The sequence below is a fragment of the Chrysoperla carnea genome, chromosome 3, assembly GCF_905475395.1.
Source record: "Chrysoperla carnea chromosome 3, inChrCarn1.1, whole genome shotgun sequence".
NCBI classification, from domain to species: domain Eukaryota; kingdom Metazoa; phylum Arthropoda; class Insecta; order Neuroptera; family Chrysopidae; genus Chrysoperla; species Chrysoperla carnea.
Genome location: NC_058339.1, coordinates 50,357,236 through 50,383,486, shown reverse-complemented (window position 1 = coordinate 50,383,486; position 26,251 = coordinate 50,357,236). Strand labels below are relative to the sequence as shown.

Sequence of the window (26,251 nt, the reverse complement as noted above, 5' to 3'; positions counted from 1 at the left end):
CCATATTTGCCAAGGAATCTTTGAGTTGACAATGTAAATGAATGCATTCATTGCCTAACGTCTCTTCCAAATCATCAGGATACTTCTGATTAGTTTATTGGTAAGATTTTTTAATTCATTCGTGTCTATTTCAGATAAATTATCAAAAAAATTTATATTTATAAACAAAAAATGTTCTGGCACTTTTAAATGAAAATTAAAACGATATTCAATACCCCTGAATAAAAGAAAATATTGAGACAAAGAAAAAAGTATTAAAAAGTATTAGATTGACTAGAAAACCAATACTTTTCAATACTTTTTTTTTTAATCAGGGACATACAAATCTTCTATACTATTCTGAACCAATTTCTATAATTGATTGTTTTTACTTTTTTGTGACTCTAAAATTTTGGCATTTCATAAATTTTGCCGCCCTTCAAATTTAGCCGCCCTAGGCCCGAGCCTCAAGGGCCTAGGCCTAAATCCATCACTGAATAGAGGCTAATGAATGGTGAAGGGAGTTGTTCAGTGTTTACAGATGACATTTTGAGTATTAACGGCTAGTTATCTTTAATTTTTTTCTTCTTCTAAAACATTTTTAGTTTCATAAATTTTGCTTTCGTACTTACCTACATACCTGCTTACTTATGATGTTGTAATTTTCTGCAAGATCGTTTTAGATTCATTAAATTACCTTTTAAATTAGTCATTTAGAATTCCAAAAATTCTGCGTGTAGTGAACATGCATTCACTGATTCAGCTATAATATTACGATTTTCACAAGAATAACTTATTTAAAAAATTTATCGAATCAAGCAATAGATTTGCAGTGGAGTTAATCACATAATTTCAAAATTACTGGTGTTTCAATGTAAACGGTTTCTATGGTGATAATGACGTGGTGACTTTGGTTTAAATCAGACAAGTTAAAATAGTATTTTTTTTAATTTAAAATTATTTTGATATTTATTATTAAAAACTATATTGCTTTTAGTATAATTTATGTATTTTTAATTTAAAAAGGAATTTAAAATAAATAATTTTAAGGAAATTGATGTAACTGGGCTACCGCTTGCTTACCTACCGCATGAAGAGTGGGCACCGTATCCACAAGACCACAGCATCATTAAGAATACTATCAATATTTTAAGATAATAAACTATAAAAATAGAATCAGTCAGTCTGTATGGACATTTTTTTTGCCTTGCCTCCATGCGTCGTTCGCACGATAAGAAACGTAGTTCCAAAATCCATGTGTCATCCCTATTTGAATCAGTTATCCATTTTCACCCAAGGACGTCTGAAAGTATTTCACAACAAGGTAATTACAAATAAATAATATCAATAATATATATTGTTTTAAATTATTGTTTATATTATGAATAATAATTATAATGTAATATAATATAATATAATATAATATAATATTTAATATAATGTAACTACAAGGCACACACACAACTATATTTACAATAAATTACACAAACGCATCATTGTATGACGTCATTTATAACATATATTATACAGACTGTTCCCAGAGTTATATAAACAAACTTGAAATATATATTTATATTAGGAATCTGAAAACAAGCGAAAATTTTCTCTCGACATATTTACTCCGTAACACTTCAATAAAGACAAAACTGATTTTGATTTCGGTTTATTCAATTTTTTTTTATAAATTGATTTACATTAATCAAAATCAACAATTTCTAAATATCTTGTTGAAAATGCCATCTCAGAGATAATAATTGCGATGTTGATAATATCAATCATAGAATGATTGGATGATCTACACTGTAAATCTGTAATTCATTCGCATGCATGTTTCATAAAATATCCAACAACGACTCGTAACTTTGTCTGCACGTTGATTCTATCAACGTTATATTTCAATCAATTTTAGTAAATATACAAGGTGTTCTAACTAATTTTGACCTTAGATTTGACATAAACTTTGAATATGAAGGTCACTTCAAGAAGTCAAATCAATCTTTTAAAATGGGATTCTAAAATGATTAAGTGGATTCACTATAAAAGTATTAGAATAGAATTCTTGATGGTTTTCAAAACTGCATTGTAATACAAAAAGAACTAACTAACTTGTGAATTAACTATTATAATCAAGACCTGCTATAATCTATCGTTTTTACGAATAAATTCCAAGGCCATCATTAAACTGTCTCGAACTTTTTGAACAGCCTGTATTTAACATTCGTCTTATTTTAGCTATAATGTTAAGAAATTTTACTAAATCAAGTACTTTTTGCTTGAAAGTGTAATAAGCATCAATCCATCCAAGCATCGATTCGCCCATACATCCTCACAAACTTTCATTTCAATTGAAGGATTGTAAGAAATATAATTATATAGTTTTATCTCTTGACACTGTTAACGGTGTTATTCATTTATATGGTTTTAGAGCAAGCTAATATCTTTTGAACGAAGCGTTGAGCAAGCAAACTTCCAAAATTTTCCCAAATATACATTTCAATTTTGACTATTTAATCTGAGAACACCCTATATATGCATATATATACACTTAATTAATTAATTATAATTACTTATTTAGAATAACATCACTATAGCATAGATATAATATAATATTATCAATAAAATGTTTGTAATCAAATTATAATATACATTATAAATACATACATACATACATCATTTCATAAACATTCGATTTTCTCACAATTTTTTTTAATAATATTTTATCATTTATTTTTATTATAGTATTAAGACAAATTTTTGATGTCCTTGAAAACCAATTTCTACAATAATTATAATATTTTAAATACAATTTTTTCTTGTTATAATTTATAAATTTTAAGAATATGAACACAAGTATCGTTCCAATTGTTTTAAAATTTTGAATTAGTAAAAAAATTATAATTTCGTAAATTTTATACCAGTTTCTTAACTATTATATATCTTAATTTAATTGGGAATTGGCTCATTGTAAAATTTAACAAACTTGTAGGTAACGATATTTCAACCAATTTTCCACTAAATAATCGATTTTTAACACGCTTTTATAAGCTTGTCATGAATCAATGTAATGGAATTTGGAATGTGATTTTCACGTATTTCAAAAATTCAGATTGACAATACAATAACTTAAGTTTGTCTGATTATCCTGATCAGGATAATCAAGGTTAACTATTAACTCAATAATTTTTGATGGTGGAAGCGCAGATAACATTTCATAATAATAATAATACTAATAGTATAAAAACCAAAAAACTCGCTTTTTAGTTACTTGATGAACTAAAAAGTAGGAAATAAATAATAGTTTAACAAAACTTATAAAACACGCTTTTGTAACTAGCTGAACTCAAAAATGGAAAATAATTTCTACAAGTAAAAAAAAAAGGAAAAAAAGAATGATTAAGAAAAAATCATTTTATCGTAAAAAGGTGTGCCTTTGATAAATATCTTTCAATAAAATATTTACAGTAATTGGTATCAAGTACCTTACGCTGTTTTACATATAGAAATCATTTCATGATGGTTTAAATTTGCTATAAATTATGCATTATTTGGTATGCATTTTTTTAAATTTTGACGAATTGGCTGAGGCGCCATAAAGGTATCTCAAGGAACACTACTGATCTAGAGTTTTCTGTAAAAAAACATAAATATTACATAACATTTAATACAGAAAAAAAAATGTCATTCTACAAATTGAGCAAAAGAAGTGATACATTCAACACATTTAGATTTAATAAAACTCATTTTAGATTAAAAAAGTCTTAATCGAATTCGATATAAAATTTACGAATACTAAATAACTAATATGAATCTATTGTATTTTAACGTTATCAATTAAATAAAAGCCTAAAAAATGGGTATAAATAAATGAAAGATATGTGAATAAATAAATTGAAAACTGATTGTCTTTTTTGTTTAGAGCGTATACCACAATATTCGATAAAAATTAGACAATTTGTATTTTGAAAGTTAATAAATTATAAAAACTTAAAATAAAATTAGTAAAATATTATTTTATGTTTTACTATACTTATTTATGTATATTGGAAAATATGGCGATATATAATTATTAAATATTATAATGACTACTAGTTTTATGTATATTTTAATTACTATATTTCTAAAATTATTATGAAATTTTATATATTTATTTATTTATATATATATATTAAAAATAAAATTAACTATTTTATAATAATTTGTACATAAAATTCTTGTAGATTAAAAAAATTATTACTTTCAAATGATTAATTTAATTGCAATTCACTTGAACCGCACAGAAAACAAATTCTTGTTTATTTCAAACTTTTTCAGAAAATTTAAATTATTGATTACGTTTTTTAGATTCCTTTCTGAAAGCAGAATAAATAATTTTGTATCCGAGTTAGCAGATCGAATGGTATATTTATTTTAAATAAGAGGACATTTTGTATTCGAGATAGGTCAAGGCCTAAGCGTAATATTTACCAGTAATTTCAAAATGCCTGGTAATTAGAGAGGTCCGGAAATTTTTTCGTTTCGAGGGAAACCCAAAAAACTTTTGACTTTTATAACGTTGAATTTTAAACCAAATGATTTTTACGATTTAAGCCTTTTTTTAAACAATTATTCAATATCGTTTTAAATCTAAAAATTTCCTTGAAGTTAAGTTCTTCGCTTTTTCGGATTTTCGTAGCGGCAAAAGAAAAGTTGTGCAAGACAACTTTTGGAAACCGTCTCTCAGATTTCCAGTCCTTATCAAATGACTGTCAAATACTGCGCTTAGCCGTAGATCTACGAAGTTAAAATCACTCTGCTTTTGTAGCTAGGGAAAGACATAGAACGGAAATCCACTGTTTACTGACCAACTTTAAAAAAATATTCTTTCAGTGCGGTTTGCGCATATGACCATTATAATAATCTAAATGAATAATAGATAATAAACATGTTTTGTATTTTGTTTAATAACTGTGTTTTTTATTTAAAATATTTTAAAATTAAGAAAACTTAAGTAAGTAAGTAAAACCAATTAATTATTGTACGAGAGTAATTATTGCACATCGCTAAACTTATTTCTTTTCATATACATAAATATCGCACATAGTGCGAACAATTTGTGAAAAAAAACTGAAACCCTGGCAGAAAATTAGTTATCACAAGAGATATATATTTTTTCCCGATCGAAAATTTCTACAGCGTAGATAGCAGTGTAAACAATCGAGCTTAAATTTGATTTGAAAAATGATATAAAATCTTTGCTAAATCCTTTATTTTGAATCCTCAACAAAAAAAGGGAAGTATTAAAATCCTAGCCTAATCTAGCATTACCAAGCCCTTCTCTGCGACTTTGTCTGATTTTAATTATTATGGGAGTAAATAAAAATAGTCTAGAAACTAAAGATTTATAGAGAAGGCGTTTAAGATAAAATATTAAACTGCGTTTCTGTGACTATTCTGTTAAATATAAGGAAAAAATCAGCATAACACAGAGATCAAATGGCTTACCAACTCTGGAGCACGTGGAATCATTTCCCATTCCCGTGAGAACTTAAAGACACAAAGTATAAACATTCTTGATAAATTCAACAACTTGTCAAAATTTAAAGTCAATCCACCGACTTATTTTCTAGTTTTGTTATGTCTCATTGTTACATGCATTAAATGCTAATTACCGATTACAAACTAGCAATTAAGTTTTATGTAGATTCTAAATGTGCTAACCTTTATTCACAAATTGCTTAGACCAACAGGCTAACATAAAATTATAATAAACATAAAATATATCTGAAATTCATGTGAAACTTATAAACTCAGATATTATATACGTAAAAAAATCAGAACAAAATTTGGAACGAATAAATTTTTGTAGCTAGGTGCTAACTTTAAAAGAAGACTATTTACAATGAATTAAAAATTAAAAATGTAAGAAGTCAAAATTATATTATGGTTAATAATTCACTTTAATTAATTTTAAGTAATTATTAATCTTTGAAAATGCATACAATCGGAACTTTATTTAAACCACAAATCTCAGTTTGATGTGCGTATTTTTTTAATATTTTTCTTTCTTTTTTTTTTTTGCATATACAATTCCTAAAAAGTAAAAATATTCCAAATCCAAATAGTGGCACAAATTTCTGCCTACGAAATTTAAATATTATTTGAGCATACTTTATTGGAATGCAATCTCTTTGTCAGACAAATAAAAAATGAGAAACGTCGCTAACTTTAATTATAAAATGTTTGATAACAATATGAATGGTTCGAAAAAGATTTTGATAAGAAAAATTCTAATACCAGGAAAATTTTTTACTGAATATAAAAATATATTTAACAAAAACTAACGTGAAAGTGGTACCTACTTGCAAAGTTAGTGTCCCATGCTAAAAGTTGTTTATAAAACATAATTTGTATACATAAATTTCGTAGCACCTCAATCTTTCTATTTCAATAAAGAAGGAATAACTAAATTTTGTTAAAAATGTTGTCCAAGTATTTTGATTTTCATTGAAGTATAATATATTAGTTGACTTTCGATTCCTAATTTGCAAACAATTGGTTCACCGACAAAAAATGAGTTTAAAGTGAATAAATAAATTAATAATTATTAATATTACATGTTCTTATTATTTATTAAGTAGTTTTAGCTTACTCTATTTAATGATTTAATGAATGAAGATAATATGATTTTTTTTTTTAAATCTACGTAGCACTTGTAAACAGTACCGAATTTTTATAGTAATTCGCACGATCTTGTAATGGTGATTTCACATCACTATCCACTTGTTGTTGACGTGATTTTCGTTCTAGTTCTAGTTCTTGTGCCAGTGATTCTGTAAATAAAAAATTAAAAATATAGTTTAAGTATTATAAAAATTAATTCCTAGCAAAAAATAAATAAATTCTTATTCAGAACCGATTTATGATTGGTCATAAAAATTGTTTATTAATTTTAAAGAATAAAATTAATATTTTATCGTAAAAGCATATGTTAATCAATATTAGTTTAAAGTTTAAAGTAATAAAATATATCAAAATGGATATTTGAATTTGATTTGTATGAAAAATATTTAAGATTTCAAAGAAAGTTTTTCGTTGTTATTAACACAGGAGAAATTTATAGTAAAATAAACATAATTCAAGACGCAGTATTTAATATAAACTCAAATTTGGGCTAGGTAATAAACAAAATTCATTTGTTGCAAAAAGTTTGAGTACGCTGTTGTAATTCTGTAATGCAGTTGGAAAATTTACTTAATTAAATGTAAATGTGTTTTGAATTCAATAATACTTGCAAAACGAAAAAAAAAAAGAATCAAATTATGCGACTTTGTACAAATTATACAGAGTAAAAGAAAATCACTTGCTTGAAGGAAATGCGTTTACATGGATTTTGGTGTTTTTATAGCAAATAAATATTTCTTTAGTCAACAATCTCAAAAAAGTAAGTATTTGTCTGCGCAAAAATTAAGGATACCAAATCAATACTTGTTTTAACAACAACAAAACAAATTTTACTAGTTAAATTAAAATTTGGAATTCAAATCTTTTACTATACCTACCCTGTATATTTGAAAGGTATCAAGATGACTAATTTTATTATACCATGTATATACGAAATATATCAAGGTATACTTAAATTAGTTCCACCTTTTTAACGCTTAAAAATATTGATGAAACGAACAAAATTTTGCTATAGATATACATGAAATCCCCTAATTAATCCATTTTCTGCCTGTCAACACGATGACTCAAAAACGAAAAAAGATATTAAGCCAAAATTTTTATAGCATGCTAAAAATGAGGTTGAATTCGTAAATGAGCAACATAGGTCAGTTGGATCTTGGGTCAGGATTGACATCTTGTAAACCGTTAGGGATAGAACAAAAGTTTAAATGTAAAAAAGGTTATATATGCTCTTTTTTTGTATGGAATGTGATTTGAACCAAATCTATCTCATTTACTAAAATAAACGCCTTCCTATATAGCTTTAAGTTCATACCTGGAGCTTAAAACTTAAAAAACGAATTATTTTAAGTAAGCATCCCGAAATTATTATTTTATTTAAAATACATAATATTTTGAAGTGAATATTAAACTTTCTAAACATTAAAACAATATACGGTAAAACAAAGTCATGAAGGTAGTTTTCTCTGTATAAATAAGCCTATCTATCTACGCAAGACACCAGGTCTAAGTAGGTAGGTATGCAAATCAACATTCATACATTTTATTAGATCAAAGTTAAACAGAGTTAATATTATTATACATTAAATAAATGAGAAAGTGAAAGAAAACATTATGTAGGGAATGAATGAGAGATATGATGCCAAAGGCTATTTAGTTAGAGATGTTATCTTTGGTGTTTCAATTTCGCGCCACGTAATTCTGTTGTCGCCTAAATAGGGTCGTTTTATTTCATTAAATTTGTTCAACACGATCATAATTATCTTATAATATTTTAGTTTTTTTTTTTTTTTTCTGGTTTGGCATGTGTAAGCTCGTACATAATTTTGAAACTGAAAAGCTAAATAACAGCAACTTGCAGAACATAAAGAAGTTCATGAAGAATTGGTCTTGAAATAGATGCCTGATATATATAGATAATATACATAAAAAAAATTTTTAAAGCTTTTTCCTCGAAATATGGTTTTATAAAACAGTTCCCTCAATTCTGTCAAAAATCTGAAAAAAATTGAATTTTTTTTCTTCAAAAACAAAGTTAAATGTAATTTTTTTTCATTTTTTTATTTCTAATTTTCACATTAAGAGACCAGGAAAAAAATTATTAACAAAATTTATTTTGATTTTTTTGTTTCTGACCTTAAGAAACGATGCTAGAGTAGGAATATGTGTTTTTATTTAAAAAAAAAAATTTTTTTTTTGTAATAAGGACTTTTTGATACTGGCATAAAATTAAGTAATTTTTTTGTTTTTGAATAAATATAAAGTTTCTTAAAAAAAATTATCGTTTTTTTTTTGTCTAAAAACTAATAATGTTCCTTAAATCTGGCATCTTATACTATTATATATATATATTACCTAATTGTTAAAAACTAAATTTGTTAGTATGAATTGAGAATTAAAAAAAGTTGAACACATTTAAATACAATATCTGTATCTATCCATGTATATTACATGTATGTACCTATTCTATTATTATATTAAAATAATGTAAGAATCTCTTTGTTCTATAATGCGTGTCGAGAAGTCATCATTTTCAAACTAGATAGGACAGATGGCAGTATAACATGGTGATCACCAAATTTACCAACACCACCACTATAACCATACCGTGCCCCAAATACACACCCATATTCTCTTACACACTACACTATAAATTGTGAACAAACTAAACTAAACTAAACTATAATATAGATTGTTATTTCTAGAATTATGTTTTCAACTGTATGTATAAATAATAGGAATTTGCATATTTATTTATATTTAACTGTATTGTAGAAATTCTTCCTATTTACAGGATGTCCTGCAAATGGTTGCCGTCATTGTATTCATGATGAGTTGGTAATCCACTCATCTTAGTCAAAACGGAATAAGCTGAATATTTGTACTATACAAATAATGGTTTGTGCAAGTATTCAGCTACAATCATTCAGCTTATTCCGTTTGATTCCAATGTGAAACCTTAAGATGGTTGGACTATCGTAAACCAATTAATTATCCCAGTCAACTAGACAACATTTCACCAATAACTTGGAAAAGTTAACTATCTAATTTATTTTTTTAACGATTCTCATTATATTCTAAACTCAATCCTTAGGTTTTGTGAATTGAGCATATTTTAGGGTTGGTGGTATCTCTTCAAATAAAACAAAAAAAAATTGTAGCACCGGAGCTGCGTTAGCTAAGCAAATACCCTCGGAGAAATTAAAAAATCGAATGTGACATGCATTTTTAATTTTTAATAATTTTAATTTCAAAAACTAAGTGCCTCAAAAAATACAAATAAAAAAATACAAAAATATTTTTTTTTTTGAAAATATTCAAAATATTGTGCGCCGTGCTAGGCGTGCTGGTTAGTGCACGTGTTAGACGTGCTAGTTAGTGCCATGTAATCGATGTTAGAATCGGTTGCTATAATAATTTAACGTATTAGATATACCCGAACAAGCAGACTCTTCTGAAATTATACCTCCTTAATCTGACACACTCTGTATACATATTAGATTTGTATAAGTTAAATACACAGAATATATCTATCTTGTAAATTAAATTCAACGAATTTTAACTTAAATGTACATTAAACCCTTAAGCGATTTTATAGGAAAACAATTCATTTATCTAGAAGATTTGATTATAATGTTCTTATATCGCATATAGAGGGTACGAACTATCAATTAAATTGACTATTTCAATATTTGATATAATAGTCGACCAATCAAACCGTACTGTACTTTTGATTATGAAAATTTCAATCTATAAAATATGTATATAGTCTATAACAACACCGATCAAGGGTGACATTGCAAGAATGCTCCTTTTAACTTAATGGGCTTAGTAATTTTTTCCTTGTCTCGCCAGCTTAAAATTGGATAAAATTTCAACTTTCAAAGTTTTTGAGGACTGACTCCATCCTCCTTTGTTGAGACCCAGACCAAAGTTTACAGTTTCGGAGAGTCAATTATCGAAATTTACAAAGAAGCAAATTCTTTCAATAAAAAATCACAAAAAAACAAATACTCCAGAGAAATAGCACCCCTAACGCGAATTTGCATAAAATACTGATTGGATTCATTTATCCACATTTGTCCATCAAAATTTTTCAAATTTGTATAATTTTCATTCGTTTCAGACTGATTTGTTTGTATTTTATTATCCAAAGTTTTTGTTTACCATAGCTCGAAAATCAAATGAATACGAAACGTGAACGAACTTTAAATGTACTTTTAAGGAAGTCACACTCTTCCAGAGATAGCGATTAAATTCTAACCGCTTTATGACGTTCTGAGAGTACGTGTGAGGCTTTCATGTCAATGGAGGATAATAAATACGAGCATCTTTTCCATGAAAATATTATCCACCACTTAATAATAGATTGGTGTTTGTATGCAAATAACATAGCGCAATATCTTCAAACCAAAAAATGTGTTTTTCTAGCACTAATACATTATACAAGCTTTGTACCTTGAACACAACAATGTCACCCCTTAAATTTAAAAATGCTACCTACTTACTTCTTTCTACTCCTACTAAATATAATATTCACTCTAAAATCGTCACAATGCATTCATCCATAAGATAATATTGTGTAATGTAAATTGTACTATTTGATCTGTATAAAGCAAAGCAAGTGCTACACACTTTTAACATCTATATAAAAGGCTACAGTGGAGTAAGCGTTGTCTTATTCATGCTCTTTTATACAAGAGATGTTCTTGTATACAAGAGTATGTTAATTACAATTATACAGTATACAATACAATTTTTCAAAATAAAATATCAGATTTCAATGAGGTTTTCTTTCTGGATTTGCAGAATAGATAAACCAGCGAAATCATTTTTGAGTAATTTATTTTTGCAAAAGCAACGAAAATGAGGCAAAATTGGATATTATATAAAATATCTTGTGATTTTTTCTAAAATTTTTGCAAAGACAATAAAAGATTTATTTATTACTAAATTTTTTCGCTGTTAAGATAATGATTCATTTCAATTAATTCATTAAATGATTCATTTTGTGAATCATGGATTCATTTAAAGAATCATTGATTCATTCAGAGAATGTTACTTATTTTCGCTTGTTCCATCTATTTACCAAAGCCAATATAGAAAATGTCAACGTAAAAGAGAAATCCACCACATGCTATCCGTTAATTTACTTGCCCCCACTTTACCATTGCCAAATGGTCAGTGCTTAATGTTGTCAAGTGCTAGTTATAGTGCCTCCGCTTCGTATTCTGCAATCAATTTTAATCGTCCTTAACATTTTAAAGAGATTTATATAATTTGATGATGAATTAGCTTTATTGAGAAGAAAGGATCGTTTCGAAACCCTTTTGAATAAGGTATTAGGATAATCATTAATGACGCCCAGCAGCCAAAATGGCAGGCATAAGCAGAAAAAAAGCAGGTATGGAATGAGAAGACCTGTAATCGAGTGGGCTATTTTTTATCAGAAAGTTTGCTCAAGCATTTGAATAGTATTTTCCAAATTATTATGGTTATTTAGTATTCATCTAATTTATTCAACGCTTGCTGAAAACTTTTAAGCCTGTTGTCGTAGTTCTAGTCAAACGACACACTAATTTATTAATACATTTTTGAGGGTAGGAATATATGTCTTTGGCTTGTATATATGGTTTACATTGAAAATTTAATGCTATTTTCTTACAAATATAATAAGTAATTATTTTATTTTACATTCGAACAATGTTATTTATGCAATTTCGTCCTTTTTTCAAATGCAAAAAGTTTTATTATTTGTTTTGTTTTGTTTTGTTTTTTGTTTTTTCAATAATTATAGTTAAACATTTACTTCCATTTATATTTACTATACCATTTACATGTTAACAATTGAAAATCTGCCTATACAGCCTTTTTTATCGCCTAAATTATCCACTGGAAGCGCTATCATCTACTTGAAGGAAGTGCTTTCATCATCTCTGCCATGACTTAGCACGGAGTCAATGAGACTTCTGTATAGAGGTTACTGTGACATTCACATCAGATTTTTCCTGCTCGCTATATATTCGCTATATGGTTGATGCTATTATAATACCTTAAAGGCATTTCATTATAATATGTGTGTGTGATTTCATCATATAGTCACAGTGTTACAGTCACACAAGTCACACAAAGTATAATATACCCATACAATACAATGAGACAATCATATAATAATATTTTGAATTTAAATAGTTTTGAATTTGCCTTAAAGGTGTTAACAACAAATTTATTTTATACAGTTAAATTGTATATTCTTTGTAAAAATGTCAATTTTATTTTTATTATTGTTATTAAATATTAGAAGTTTGTTATAATCCAACCTTTTTATCGCATTGTATAAATTAGTTATTTTTATTGCTGGGGTATGAAGTTGTGAGATGGAGAAACAAAAATTGATGATAAAAGAATTGTATTTGAATCTTAGTAAATCGAGAGTATGTATACATGCCTGTTCAGCAGTGCTTTTCCTTAATTTAGATTATTGGCCGAACAAAGTAAAATCAAATTTTGCGTTCGATTATTTTCGACAATTGAAACCCATAAACTTAAAAACCCCAGTTTATTTGACGATTAGAATAATATTTTACGAGATATCTTCAGAATCGCTCTTCAAATAAAAGCCCTTCATACAGAATATTAGGCAATATCTCAAGAATCAATCACCCCATCATTAAATGAACCATATTTTATCTTGTTTGGTGTTCTATATAATAAGATTCATCTTATTCCGATCCAAAGAATTTTATTTAATTTTTTCGTTTTTTTCTTAAGGGACCCTTAGAAAAATTGTGATATATGTGAACAAATTTTTTCTCCTATTTAGATATAAATCAATTTTAGGTGTTATTTTGCCTTAAAAATACAAAAATCGATTGGTAATCATGGGAACTGCTGAATGAAAACTTAAAACTTTGTTTTTTTTTAATTTTAAGATTAATTATTCTATGAATTATCAAAATTTCATAATTTGGAAGTTGGAATTATTAGTATTCTAACAAAACCCGGAGACGTTTCGCAGTAGCTTTGTCTGATATTCATTATTGGGGCAGTAAATAGCAAAAGTCAAGAAACCAATTTGGCATTTACCTATATAACTTGCATCTTTATTCCAGCTATTTTTGAATATATATAGTTACAGAAAGTTCGGGATGCAAAGCATGCATAAACACCCTTGGGGATAAATGCAGTCTAGTTGTCAAAATTTCAGTAGTAAATTCATCGATTACTTTTCTCGTTTTGCAACCATAAACATACCGAAAAATCTAAATTCTAGCTAATTACCGTTCATCCTTATTTTTATATAGTTTCTTTTATGCTTTAGTAAATGAATATTTCAAGTAATTACTCTTCAATGTTGAATTTTAAATGTTGGGAGCATTATTATTGTAGTTGAGAGCATTATTAAAATAGGGTTGTGAAGTAATGGTTTCAATGTGATATGATTGTAGCTTCCAAAGTGGTCACAGTGATTCAAACCACGAAGACCACCAAACTAGAATTTTTACCTCCTAGATACTAAAAAACTATTATAATACAAGCATGAAAAGTATACTTCAATAAGAGCATGAAAAGTATAACTTTATTAGTGCTCCTGAAATTTCATGTTGCCCCTCCAAAAACTTCTATGGATCACCGCTTGAATTCTGGTTATTAATAAAAAGAATTATAATATTTTTGCAGATATAATTTCTTATTTTTTATCATATTGTACTGCATGTATTATATTAGAATTTCTAAGTAATAAGTAGATATGATTATAGCATATAAATATACAATATATCCAGTTTTATGTATATTGTATATTTCTTATTAGGTATATGTATATATGTATATACTTACTTCTTATTCATGTCCTTTTTAAAAGTTTATTCAATTTCATGCATCGAATCACACGTATTATAAGGTTTTTTTTATTTTATTTTTAAAAACATATTTAAAATGTAATTTTTAAAATGATATACAAAGATAAAAACATATCTATCTGTATGAAGGCATACAGTGTTATTCATAAAAACGATGCCTTATTTCTTTGCGATCAAAAAAATACCAGCAGTTTAAATACAGTTAACCTTAAACATTCTTATCATGCCTCGTTTAACCGAAAAATATTCTGGTAAGGCAGGATATAGTTTTTAGATAGCAGTCAAAAAATTTGGGAAAATTTTGTATTCTTCATTGTTCAACAATGTTAACGAGTTGAATTACAAATAACAGAAATCTATGAAAATTAAAACTGAATATGCTTGGAACTGTGTTCCTTATCGAACGATCGGTGGATGGGACCTAGCTCCAAAAAATTGACCGTTTCGTTTTTTTTTTTAGTATATTATAATGAATAGTAATTACTAGTACTATCAAAGAAATGACCTAGTCTTGTGTTTATGGTATAAACTAATTATTATACTAATTACAAAGAAATTTTTGTAAACGAAGATTCAACAATATTTAAAAGAACGATAATCATATTAAGGTAGTACTATCGGTAATAGACTTTGCATTCAGAATTTAATGAAACTTGGAATAGTTGTCCATTATTATATCATAATTTGCCAGTTAAATTTTTAGGGGCTTTCAGAGAACTGAAAATCTGAACGTCCAGTTCTGTGAAATGAAATAATGTGATTTCCCATAAGGATCAATGTTAAAATATCTTTAAAATATATTTTTTTCAGTTCTCTGAAGGCCCCTAGAAATTTAACTGGTTAATTATGTATGATATAATAATGGACAACTATGAATAACAAAAATAGAGTCTTTGGTCGTGTTTTCCCCAGATCCTACGCAAAAAAAAAGTTGTTTATTTGAAAATACAACTTTCTTCTTAATTAAAAAGTTTTGGAGATAATTGCAATCACAGTTCTGCAGAAAAAGCTCAACATTTATATGTTAGGTTTACAGTAGAGATATAAACTCATTTTTACGGATTTTACTTATCAAACTTTATTCCATCAAAAGTCTACCTTGATTGCAGAAAGTAAAATGGAAAAAGCCAAGTCGATCATTCAAAATCATAAACAAAAAATTCCTTTCCATCGCAAGATAGCCTTCCCTTTTTTTAGAAGACACTGTGTATATCTATGTATGTACGGAGTGTATAATATCTTTTATTACCTTTGATACTATCATCTTTTTTTTCATTTTGTTTTGTTCAAACACAAAACTTGTTTTATCTTTTTGAAAAATTAAATTAATTCGTTATTATTTTTGATATTCCTTTGAAGAGAAAAATTTATTCTTTTTTACGTTTTTAACATTATATGATGTAAAAAAAGTTAATTTACGAAAAAAGTTTTTAAAATTGCGTTTCAAGACTTTTGTTTGCATATTCTAATTTGTACTAATATTTCTAAGTTCAATTCAATACAATCTACACAGAAAAAAGAAATGTTTGAACCAAAAAATTTGTATACTGAGATGAGAATTTAACGAGAATAAAAAAAATATTTGAAAGGAAAATAAATTTATATGCGAAAGAAAATAACAATTTAAAATATTTGTTCAATGTCAAAAAGCTTTGAATTTTTACGAAAAAAGACTTCAAATGAAAACAATTCATTTTTGGAATTATGATTCATATCGCGTGTTTGATGCAAACGAGCAAAGTGTCCTAAACGGATTGGTTGATATTTTTTTTATAGTTTATCATCTTGAAATATTAATAGTATTCTTAATGAAGTCGTGGTCTTGTGGTTACGGTGCCCGCTTCCTATACGCTGACAAGTAAGGTTTTTTAGGGATAATTATATAATAAGGTAAATAAATCACTGAGGATACTGTATGCTTTCTCATGTACTTCATTTGGTTTTCATAAACCATATTTAATATCCTAAAATCTGGTCCCATTTTTTTAAAAATGTACTATGAAGAGATGTTCAATGAAAATTTAAGAATAAACACAAACTCAAAAACTTAATAAATAGTGAAATACGAAAAACCACATGGGGCCTTTTTGATGTAACTTTTAATTATTACATTTGGTTAGAAAAAAACGAAATTTGATAGATAAAAAGTTTATTATTTTAAAGTTAGACCACATTTTCGTCTGACAAACTCGCGATCCTTTTAAAGTAATATTTTTCAATCTTCACACAATAAGAAATCGAATACAAAATGTTTTTCGGAATACAGAAGTATGATTGAGTTTATTCATAAATGAATTCGATTATGGATATTGAAAAGTGACTATCTGAAGTAATAATTAATTATATTATGAATTTTCTTCGAAGTTATGGAGAACCTATAGCTCCAAAACAACACATATACAGGGTTGGTCATTTTGATGTTTAATGGCTAATAGCTCGTTTTGTAGTTAACCAATAAAAAAATAACATAAGCAAATATTGAAGGGGGGCATCATGTTCTCACTTCAGTTTGGACCTAGTTCTCTGGGTTTCTTAAGCAGTCAATTTAGATTCTAAACGGTAATAGATAGAATAACATTTTAAATTAAGAAGTTGATCTCATAAAAAAACTAAAAATTTTTGTTCAAAACATTTTTTCGAAAAACGTTAGCTTTCGGAAGAAATGGTGCTTAAAGTTTATCGGTAACTGTAGGTCAGGTCAAAGTCATGAACTCAGGCAAAAGAGTTCCTATTATTCTCTATTACATTTGACAACTTTTGGCTAAAGCATTTTTCCGTAGTTAGCTTTTTTTCTTTCGATTAAATTAAAAACGAGTTATTAGCCATCATAGATTAAAATGACCCACCCTGTATATGTGTATTATAAAATAATTCATAACTAACTTGCCACTTTAAGCCGTAATGAATAGATAATAAGCTGATATTGTTTTAGAAAATACCTGTATATATGATATAAGCAGTAAACCAAGTCCAAATATAATAATATTGTAAAGGAAAACCTACATTACCGTGTTTAGTTTGGCTCGCTGGCTGTTTTCTATATACGTACGTTGTCCTTATATTTTGGGTTTGTAACTTCCGTATGTAACAGATCGGATGAACTAAAATAACAACCATAAACTATATGATAACAATAAGAAGTTATATGAGTCTCATGAGATTCATCGGAGGTATGTAGATATATTAAAGGGGTTGAATATAATACACAACAGGTTGGACATACGAATACATCTTAAAATACACAGCGTGTTCAAGCAGTGTAGAGCAATATTTTCATCATCCTTAAAATGTTTGAAAAATACAAAAAAATCAAATTTTCTAAGTTAACAAGTGAAAACAAACAATTGACTGAGTAATTTGTTGAAATACCAAGCATAAATAGTGTTGATTACTCTATGACATTGCACAAACATCTACAATTTATATAATACATACTATACAATTTACGCCTAATTTGCGCCCTCACGGGTAAACAGTAATGTTTACGAAAAAATGTTTCCAACATGTACTCTAACGGTTTACAAAATGAGTCCTACTGACCCATAGGTCAAGACCCAATTGACCTATGTTACTCATTTACGAACTTGACCTCACTTTTTACGTCCTGAGTACGCTGTAAGAATTTCAGCTTGATATCGTTTTTCGTTTTTGAGTTATCGTGCCCACAGATGGACGGACGGACGGATGGACGGACAACCGGAAATGGACAAGTTAGGTGATTTTATGAACACCTTTACCAAAATTTTGTTGGTAGCATCAATATTCTTAAGCGTTACAAACTTGGGACTAAGCTTAGTATACCTTGCATATTACATATATACATGGTATAAAAACATCCAATGTTAATAATCACCTTTTCATTTTATTTTACTTTTACTAGCAATTATTTATATTTTCGTGGCAATTGAAATATAATTTCCTATTGGAAATGGAAAATCGTCGTTTGTGACGAATATTTCGACTTAGTTTGAAAAGTTGTCATATTCCACCGGGAAAAAACATTTTTTTGCGTCCATAAAGCATATGATTTTCCTAAATTATACTGTTTTAAGGAGAAAAATCAGTTTTCTTCGCTACATTTGATATCATTAACCATACTCTGGGTAATTTTTCCCATGGACAGGCTTATAAAACTTGAGAGTGATTTGTTACATAAATTTCGAATATTTCCAACATCTTTTTTCTCTAATAAATCATTTAACATATTTTCATGGCTTCTTTTTTTGCATTCATGTACTATTTATTAGTTGACCGCGTTTGAAAATACTGATTTTCATCGAATGTAAAAGCAGCTTTAGAATAATTTTCATGATTACATCTCGTACTTAGTTGTACCAAATTAATTACAGTAAATAATAATGCTTATAAAAAAGATAAGGATAGTTTTCTATTCCTGTAAGAGCATAATAATCCAGTTACTTTGAATGAAGCAGAAATGAAGAAACATAAAAAATTTATAATTTTTAGCTAACAGCAGAAAAATATTCGATATTGTAATATTTCGCAGTAATTCTTAAATCATGTACATCAGAAAATCTCCAGCGTTAAAAAACTAATGTCATACAATTTCTGAAACATTTAGTATCAAAAACTTACATCTTACATGTTATTTAATTCAAATGAAAATGGACATTATTACTAGCTTTGAATATCACATCATTGTTATTAATTTAGTATCCAGATATAGTTAGTTATATTTAGATATAGTTGGTATGGATTAGGATGTAAGATTTTAGTGTATTATGTTTTAAGAAAGTTTATGGCTTCCGTTTCTAATTATGAGATTGTTTGATTATTATTTCTCTAAATTCAACAAAACATTATTATTTTACGTAAAATTTTCTCATATCTCAAGGGTGTTTACACATCATCCATTGTCTTAAATATTTTAACAAACGGAAATTTAAGTCTTATTTATATATTGTAATTCTATGCAATTGTATGTATATTGCTTAAAATATAAAATATAGTTTGGGAACTATTTTATAGATTATGGGTGGAAAGATCCTTTTGAATCGAAACTAGGACTTTTAAATAGATGTTTCTAGCTGCAATGATTAAAACATACTAAGCATAGTAGCATATTAAGCTATGATTAATGTTTATTTGAACAATATAATGTTTATTTCAACAATATTGCAAATTTTGAAGTTAAAACTGCTTTAGCCACGTTGAGCAATTGTATTTTAATATTTTTTTAAGAGGGGTAAAAATTCTTCGTAAAAAATGTTCAATTCAAAGACTAAAACAACAAAAATGTACAAAAAGGTCTTAATACTCTCTTTCTTGGAAATAATTTCTAAAAATTATAATATTCATATTAAAAAAATACACAAAATCTTAAAGAATACAAATGTATTCAATAATAATTAAAAATCACAATTTTTTTTCGAATGTGTCATGGGCGGAAAATGGTGCTTACCAACTCACTTCCTTTAGTTCTATATAATTGAGGAAATAGAACCGAAAAAGCAATTTACTCGCAAGATCTTCGCTTTATATTTAAAGAAACTTTCTATTAATTTTCAGTAAACTTTCGAAAGAAAATAAAATTGAAAAACATGCAACTTCTCTATTGTGACAATTTCGGGTAATTGCAAAAAAAGGGAATTATGTTGCCCACAAGTTAAATAAAAATCATTTTCTAGAGTAATTTTGATTTGAAATATAAAAAAATTGGGCCCGTTTACCAATTGGTCGAATAACTGTTGATATTTCGACTAAAATCATATAAGAAACTCATGCTCAATCTTAAGTTTTTTTCAAGTAATGAATCCAGTGTCAGTAGGCAACGATGTAGAGCATGTAAAGTATAAGTATGCATAAAATTCTCAAGAAAAACTTACCCTTACGAACAAATTTTCGGAATATTCACATAATTTCAATGTATTTTAGAGCTACCATTTATTGGAAACAATACAATATACATTATATAACACTTATGCATATAACAACATATCCATTAATTTTATATTGAAATCAAACCGACATTAACGAGTCCCTGGATGATGATAATAACATTGTTTTGTCCTCTCTTATATAAATCGTATAGGTTGATACCTATGCAATGTTTTGTTTGGCTTAAATTAGAAATGTTATGGAATTATTTTATGCAAATCCAAATTATACAATTACAGAACTTTGGAAAATAAATTCAAAAAAAAAAAATCCTTTCATGGCAAAATTTATCTAAGGTTAAATTCCATATCTAATCAAAACAAAATCATTCTTTAATATTAAACTACAAAAAAGGATTGTTATAAGTTTGACCGCTATGTGTGTGTGTGTCTGTCTGTGGCATCGTAGCGCCTAAACGTATGAACCAATTTTAAGTTTTTTGGGTTCATTTGAAAGGTTATTTAACAGAGAGTGTTCTTAGCTATGTTTAGAGTTCCGTAGTCGAAAAATTTGTCCTTGGCTTTTTAAATTTTGTTAATTTCACTTGTAAACAATCTAGATATAGAGAACTTGTAAAAAATGTCTCAAGTAAAAGTTCTCTTGCTTTTAGAAGGGCATAATGCAGAAGTCGTTACAAAAATTACCCCATGCTATGAGCTGATTCTTTATTAAATAAGGACAACTTTTCTTGAAAGTATTTTTTCGTAAATTTGTAAATCTGTCTTTTTTTTTGTGAAACTGTCTTTGATGTGCTCAACTTTTTGTAAAAGTAAGAGATTTTCAAAATCTTTTCATAGATCGATTGTAGTGTTAAATACGTTATAGATCACCTAGTTTTTTGAAAAAGTAGTAAGTAACAACTATTGTGAAACAATTTACAACACAATATGGAAATATCAATAAACAAACTATTATTGTAGAGTTTGTATTCAAACATATCAAGAATTAATGTGATTAAAATTTCAAGCGAATGTTATCTAATTTCCTCTTAATACAAATCAAATAGTTCATTATTTTTTATGCACAATATAAGTAATAACAAGTGCATTGTATTAAAAAAAAAAGTGAAAACTTAATAAAATGAAATAATAACATATAATTGTTTATAATCGCTATATAATTTAACATCAAACTTGAAATTATCCACTTAAAAATCAATCGACAATAATTAATAAATTTAATAATGTTCATTATATTAATGCTCTATTAACAAGTAAAAACATAATATGGAGTGTAAGTTCCACATAACCTCTGTCTACAAACTGAAATTATTTTGTTAAAGAGATATGCAAGGATTGAATAATACTAGGGATTTCAATAAAACTTTATATATATATATATATATATATATATATATTATCATGAACAAAGATTCCAGAAATCACAAAAATTTCTAGGTCATCGAGCTTTTTATTATTATTTTATCGTTCAAAGTTGGCTGAAAAAAAGATGAATCATATAGGTTATCCTAATCAATTGGATATTTCTATATTAAAGGATCTAGAGAGTGTGATAAAAAACTATCAATATATTTAGACAATCTTGTAGTTTATAATAATACCATAAAAATATAAGGTTGCCGATGATATAAAAACAAAATTTTACTTTAATTTTGAGTTCATCGAAGATTTATCATTTGATGAACATAGGCGACTATAGTTCAATAGTAGAATGATTGAAGAGCGATATCTATATTATCAAATTTATAAGGCAAAAATAACTCATTACTTGACTGCAAAAAACTTTTTTACAATAGTGTAGATTTACAATCTCCTTAAGATAAATGCTTTTAAATCCTTATCAACTATCGTAAAATATAAATTTCACGCATACAAATCCCTTGGATAGCAAGATGTTTAGGTCAATCAAAAAGTTAAAAACCGAAGAGAATCTCTAGCGGAAGAAGATTTCCTATAATTTTTTGGTCAAAATTTATGAAAGTTCAATAAAATACAATAATCTACATTAAGTTTATTAGTTTTAAGTATCGTATATATTGACTTTAACTTAAAAATTGTTTAACATAGCAAAAACTCCCAATAACAGGGAAATTTAATGACAGTTTATAATGAGTCCAACCAAAATATTTGTGGGAAACATGTCTTTTACATAATCTCCAGTATCACAGTTAAGAATAGAAAAGACACTGGGCAAAATGCAACCGAAGTGGGTCATATTAGATTGCTCTATTTATTTAGAACAATGTTGTACCAATCATGTCGCCGTATATATAGCGTATTTAGCCAACCCATCTTCACAAGAAAATTTTCGAATTGACTGGATATTTTTCTACAACAAACCTTTCCCTGTTTACTATGTCTGTGAGTTCAAAGCTGGTGATTTATGGTTTTTTTCAAACATTTAAATTTTTTAAACAATTCATTTTCAGATTACATTTTAAACCCGTTTAGTTTCCAAATTTTTACTCCAACAATTTTTTAAACAATTTATTTTCAGATTATTTGCTAAACCCGTTTAGTTTCCAAATTTTTACTCCAACACCATACTACCTGTGTACTGAGTATAATGATCATAAAAATTTACAAAAGCAATAGGTACTTTCAAAAATTATGATTGTAATCCAAATCAATTCATTTAAAAAGTTATTATTTGTTATTTATTCGTGTTTTCAAAATATAGCAAACATAACACAAAAATTTACTTAATTTGTGTAGTTTTGTTCCGCTTTCGTGTGTATCAATCAATAATATCTTTAAAAAAAATACCTAAATTAGAAAAGAAAAATACTGTTAACAATACAAAAGTGAGTTATATATGAATTTGTAAAAAGTATAAATTTGTGTTATTAAGAAAACAATGCCGACTAATTATAATAACTGTTTTACCTTTATAGGTATCTATCATCACCTGGTTCGGTACCAAAATCAATATCTATACCTATATTTGATTTTTGTTCAAGAAAAACATGAATCCATTTGTTATTTGAATGTCAGTCAGTTTGAGGGTTCAAATTCATTCATTTATCTTAGCCCTTAATTATTATTTATTGATGGGAATCCAATTTTTTTTCTCAAGATACTATTTTTAATTATTTTTATGTTTTTGTATTATTGATTTGTTTTGTTCGTGATCTTATCAGTATTTTTTTGCATATCCTTCCATTCTATCAAAGCAATTTTCTTGTAAAATTGGTCTCGATTTGTACAAATCAACACCATGTTTAAACTATTGACTAAGACTATTAACTAATATGTAATTTTTCGCTAAGATGAGAGTGAGTTCTCAACACGAATTAACCCAATTGTTTATAATTAATGCCATTTATTGAAAAATTAAAACATAATATTAAAATATAATTTGACGTCGTTGCTGACGTAATTTAAATAAATTAATAAAGCTATATGAGAGAACACCGATATGTAGAGCAAAAAAATTGTGATAGAGACAAAAAAAGCTTACAATCGAAAAACTTTAAAAAAAATTTCTTGATTAGCCTCTTTTAAAGCTTACAGGGCAATTTAGTGGTGGCAAAGTATAGATAACTAACTTTTTGTGATCTACCCGCTTCGTTGGTTGTTATAACCTTCACTTCATATGCCGTCACTTATCGTCCTTTTGCTCACAATTTCGTCGTTTTTTTTATTTTGTTACTCGTTGATAATGAAGCTTTTTAAACGTGAAATAATTTTTCGTATCGGTTAAGAACCTAGTACCTACATCTATATCTTGAAGGCTGTGCCCTAGTTTATATTCTCTGTTGCATTCTCTTTTCTAAATGAACACCTATTTTGCGTTATTGCCTTAATTTCAGTTTTACATTTTGTAATCACTCCGCAATTTTCTGAATTTATTCTTCTATATGTTTATTTTCTGGGCCGTATCACAATCTTTGAATGTCGTATTTATTTATATCAAATCAAAAACCAAAAAATAAGTTTCAAGCTTCTAGCTTTAAAAATGACGTTATTTCCGTACAAACTTGCATCCCCTATTTCAACCCCTTACCAACTTTTTTCGTATAAGTAGCCTATGCTCTTTCGTAGGCTCTATACTATCTCTGTAACAAATTTCATTTAAATCAGTTCGGTAGTTTAGGCGTGATTGCTTAACAGAATTATTTTCGCATTTTTAATGGTAGTAAGGATTACCACCATTTTCCAAGCTTGGATATCGAAGGAAGACGTTAGGCCGAAGGCCTCCTAGATATCCAAGGAAGATTTATTCAAAGGAACTTCTAATATACAACATAGTGACGAGAGAAGGTTCGAAATATTGTGTGGTGGTATATGCTTATAGAGTTAAAACTGTCCAACGAAGGACTAAGTAAAAACTTGCTAATTTATAATAAAATAATTATGTTTTCATTTTTAAAACATTATCGTAATTCCAGGCTTATCAAATCGGGGATTTTCTTAATTAAGAAAAAAAAATTATACTTTTAATTAATCAAAAACATGATTGTTATATTACGTTTCATCAAATCATTTTAAAACAAAGCGTGCCTAGTTTAAATAAATATAAAGCTTGTTCATTATTTTATTAAAATATAATAATAATTTATATGTATCAGATAAATATGAAACCTAATTAAGAAGGTATGCATACCTACATTCAATCTAACCTTTTCATGTAAGTAGTTCTACTCACTCTGAAAATAACATTATGCAATTTTTCAATATCTTATTAAAAGCGTGATTTATTATATTTTTTTATCATTACATTTTATAAAAAAATTTATGAAACGTGTAGGTTTAATATTTTATAGAAATATTATATTCAAAAACATAATATAAAACTTAATAATGTCGGTTCGACAGTTTTCCATTCTAACTAGTGACAAATCCTTTTCCTAGTGTTGGGAAAAAAAATGCCAGTGGTTTATGGAATGAGCAGACCATTCAATTAATGGGTTATTTTTAATTGGATATATCATTTATAAATTTGAATTGTATTATTGTAAATTAATATAGTTTCTTTGAGGCAACCTTTGATTTTAAATAGATTCACGATAGCAGATTAAAGTCAACCTTAGTAGTTTAGTTGGTTAAGGCGTAACCAATTCCGTTCGCGGTATGTCTAGGGTACCGGGCTCAATTACCGCCGTCATAACAAAAATTAATTGATTTAATAGTTGTGATAGGCTGGTATACTGCATGGTATATGCATGCATTAGGTGCAATCAGCCTCTGAAATTAATTGAGGAACTGGTAAGTGAAATGATCAGCGGAATAGACAGTAAAACGCATATATAGTATCACAATGGGCTCTAAATCCTAAGTGTGTCTTTCGTGGACAGCCAATATAACCTAACCTAACCTAGCATATTTAAACTGGCTATCAGCAGGTACAACAACAATGAACAAATATTTGAATGAACTGCCTAATGTCATTTTATAAACTTTCTTTTTCTCAGGTTTAACCCTGATTATGACGGCCAGATGGACTGATTAATGTAATGAGTGATTTTTACAATATTTGGGCAGCTACTTACAAATATTTTGTGCCTGAAGGTTGAAAATAGATACAAAAAATCTTTGAAGTTGGTTGTATATCTTGTAAATATTTGAGCTTAATCGATACACAACTTTTTAAGTTTTTAAAACCCATCACTTTCAACCACTATTTAAACCCCTTACTTTACTATATTTTGCATGTATTATACATAAAAACTCCTAAGTCACTCTATCTTTTAGAAAATCGCATTGAAATCCGTTGCAAAATCTCAAAGATCAAAGCATACATAGGGAGAGATAGACGGATTGAAGCAACTGTGTTTTATACTATGAATTGATATTGCCTTCAAAGCTCTCTTGAAAATTTTAAGCACAATTCTTTACAATTACTTCAGAGTCTTCGAAGATTTTGAGTCCTTCAATAATATGCATTGA

General features: G+C 27.3%; 1 protein-coding gene across 1 annotated transcript in view; it reads right to left on the bottom strand.

Annotated features, from left to right (window-relative positions):
• Positions 1–6,657: 6,657 nt before the first annotated feature.
• The window catches only part of LOC123296090, a 39,583-nt gene continuing 19,989 nt past the window's right edge, over positions 6,658–26,251 (bottom strand). The window contains exon 4 of the mRNA XM_044877551.1: positions 6,658–6,788. Within this exon, the coding sequence (XP_044733486.1) occupies positions 6,658–6,788 (131 nt within the window). The remainder of the gene's footprint in view (positions 6,789–26,251) is intronic.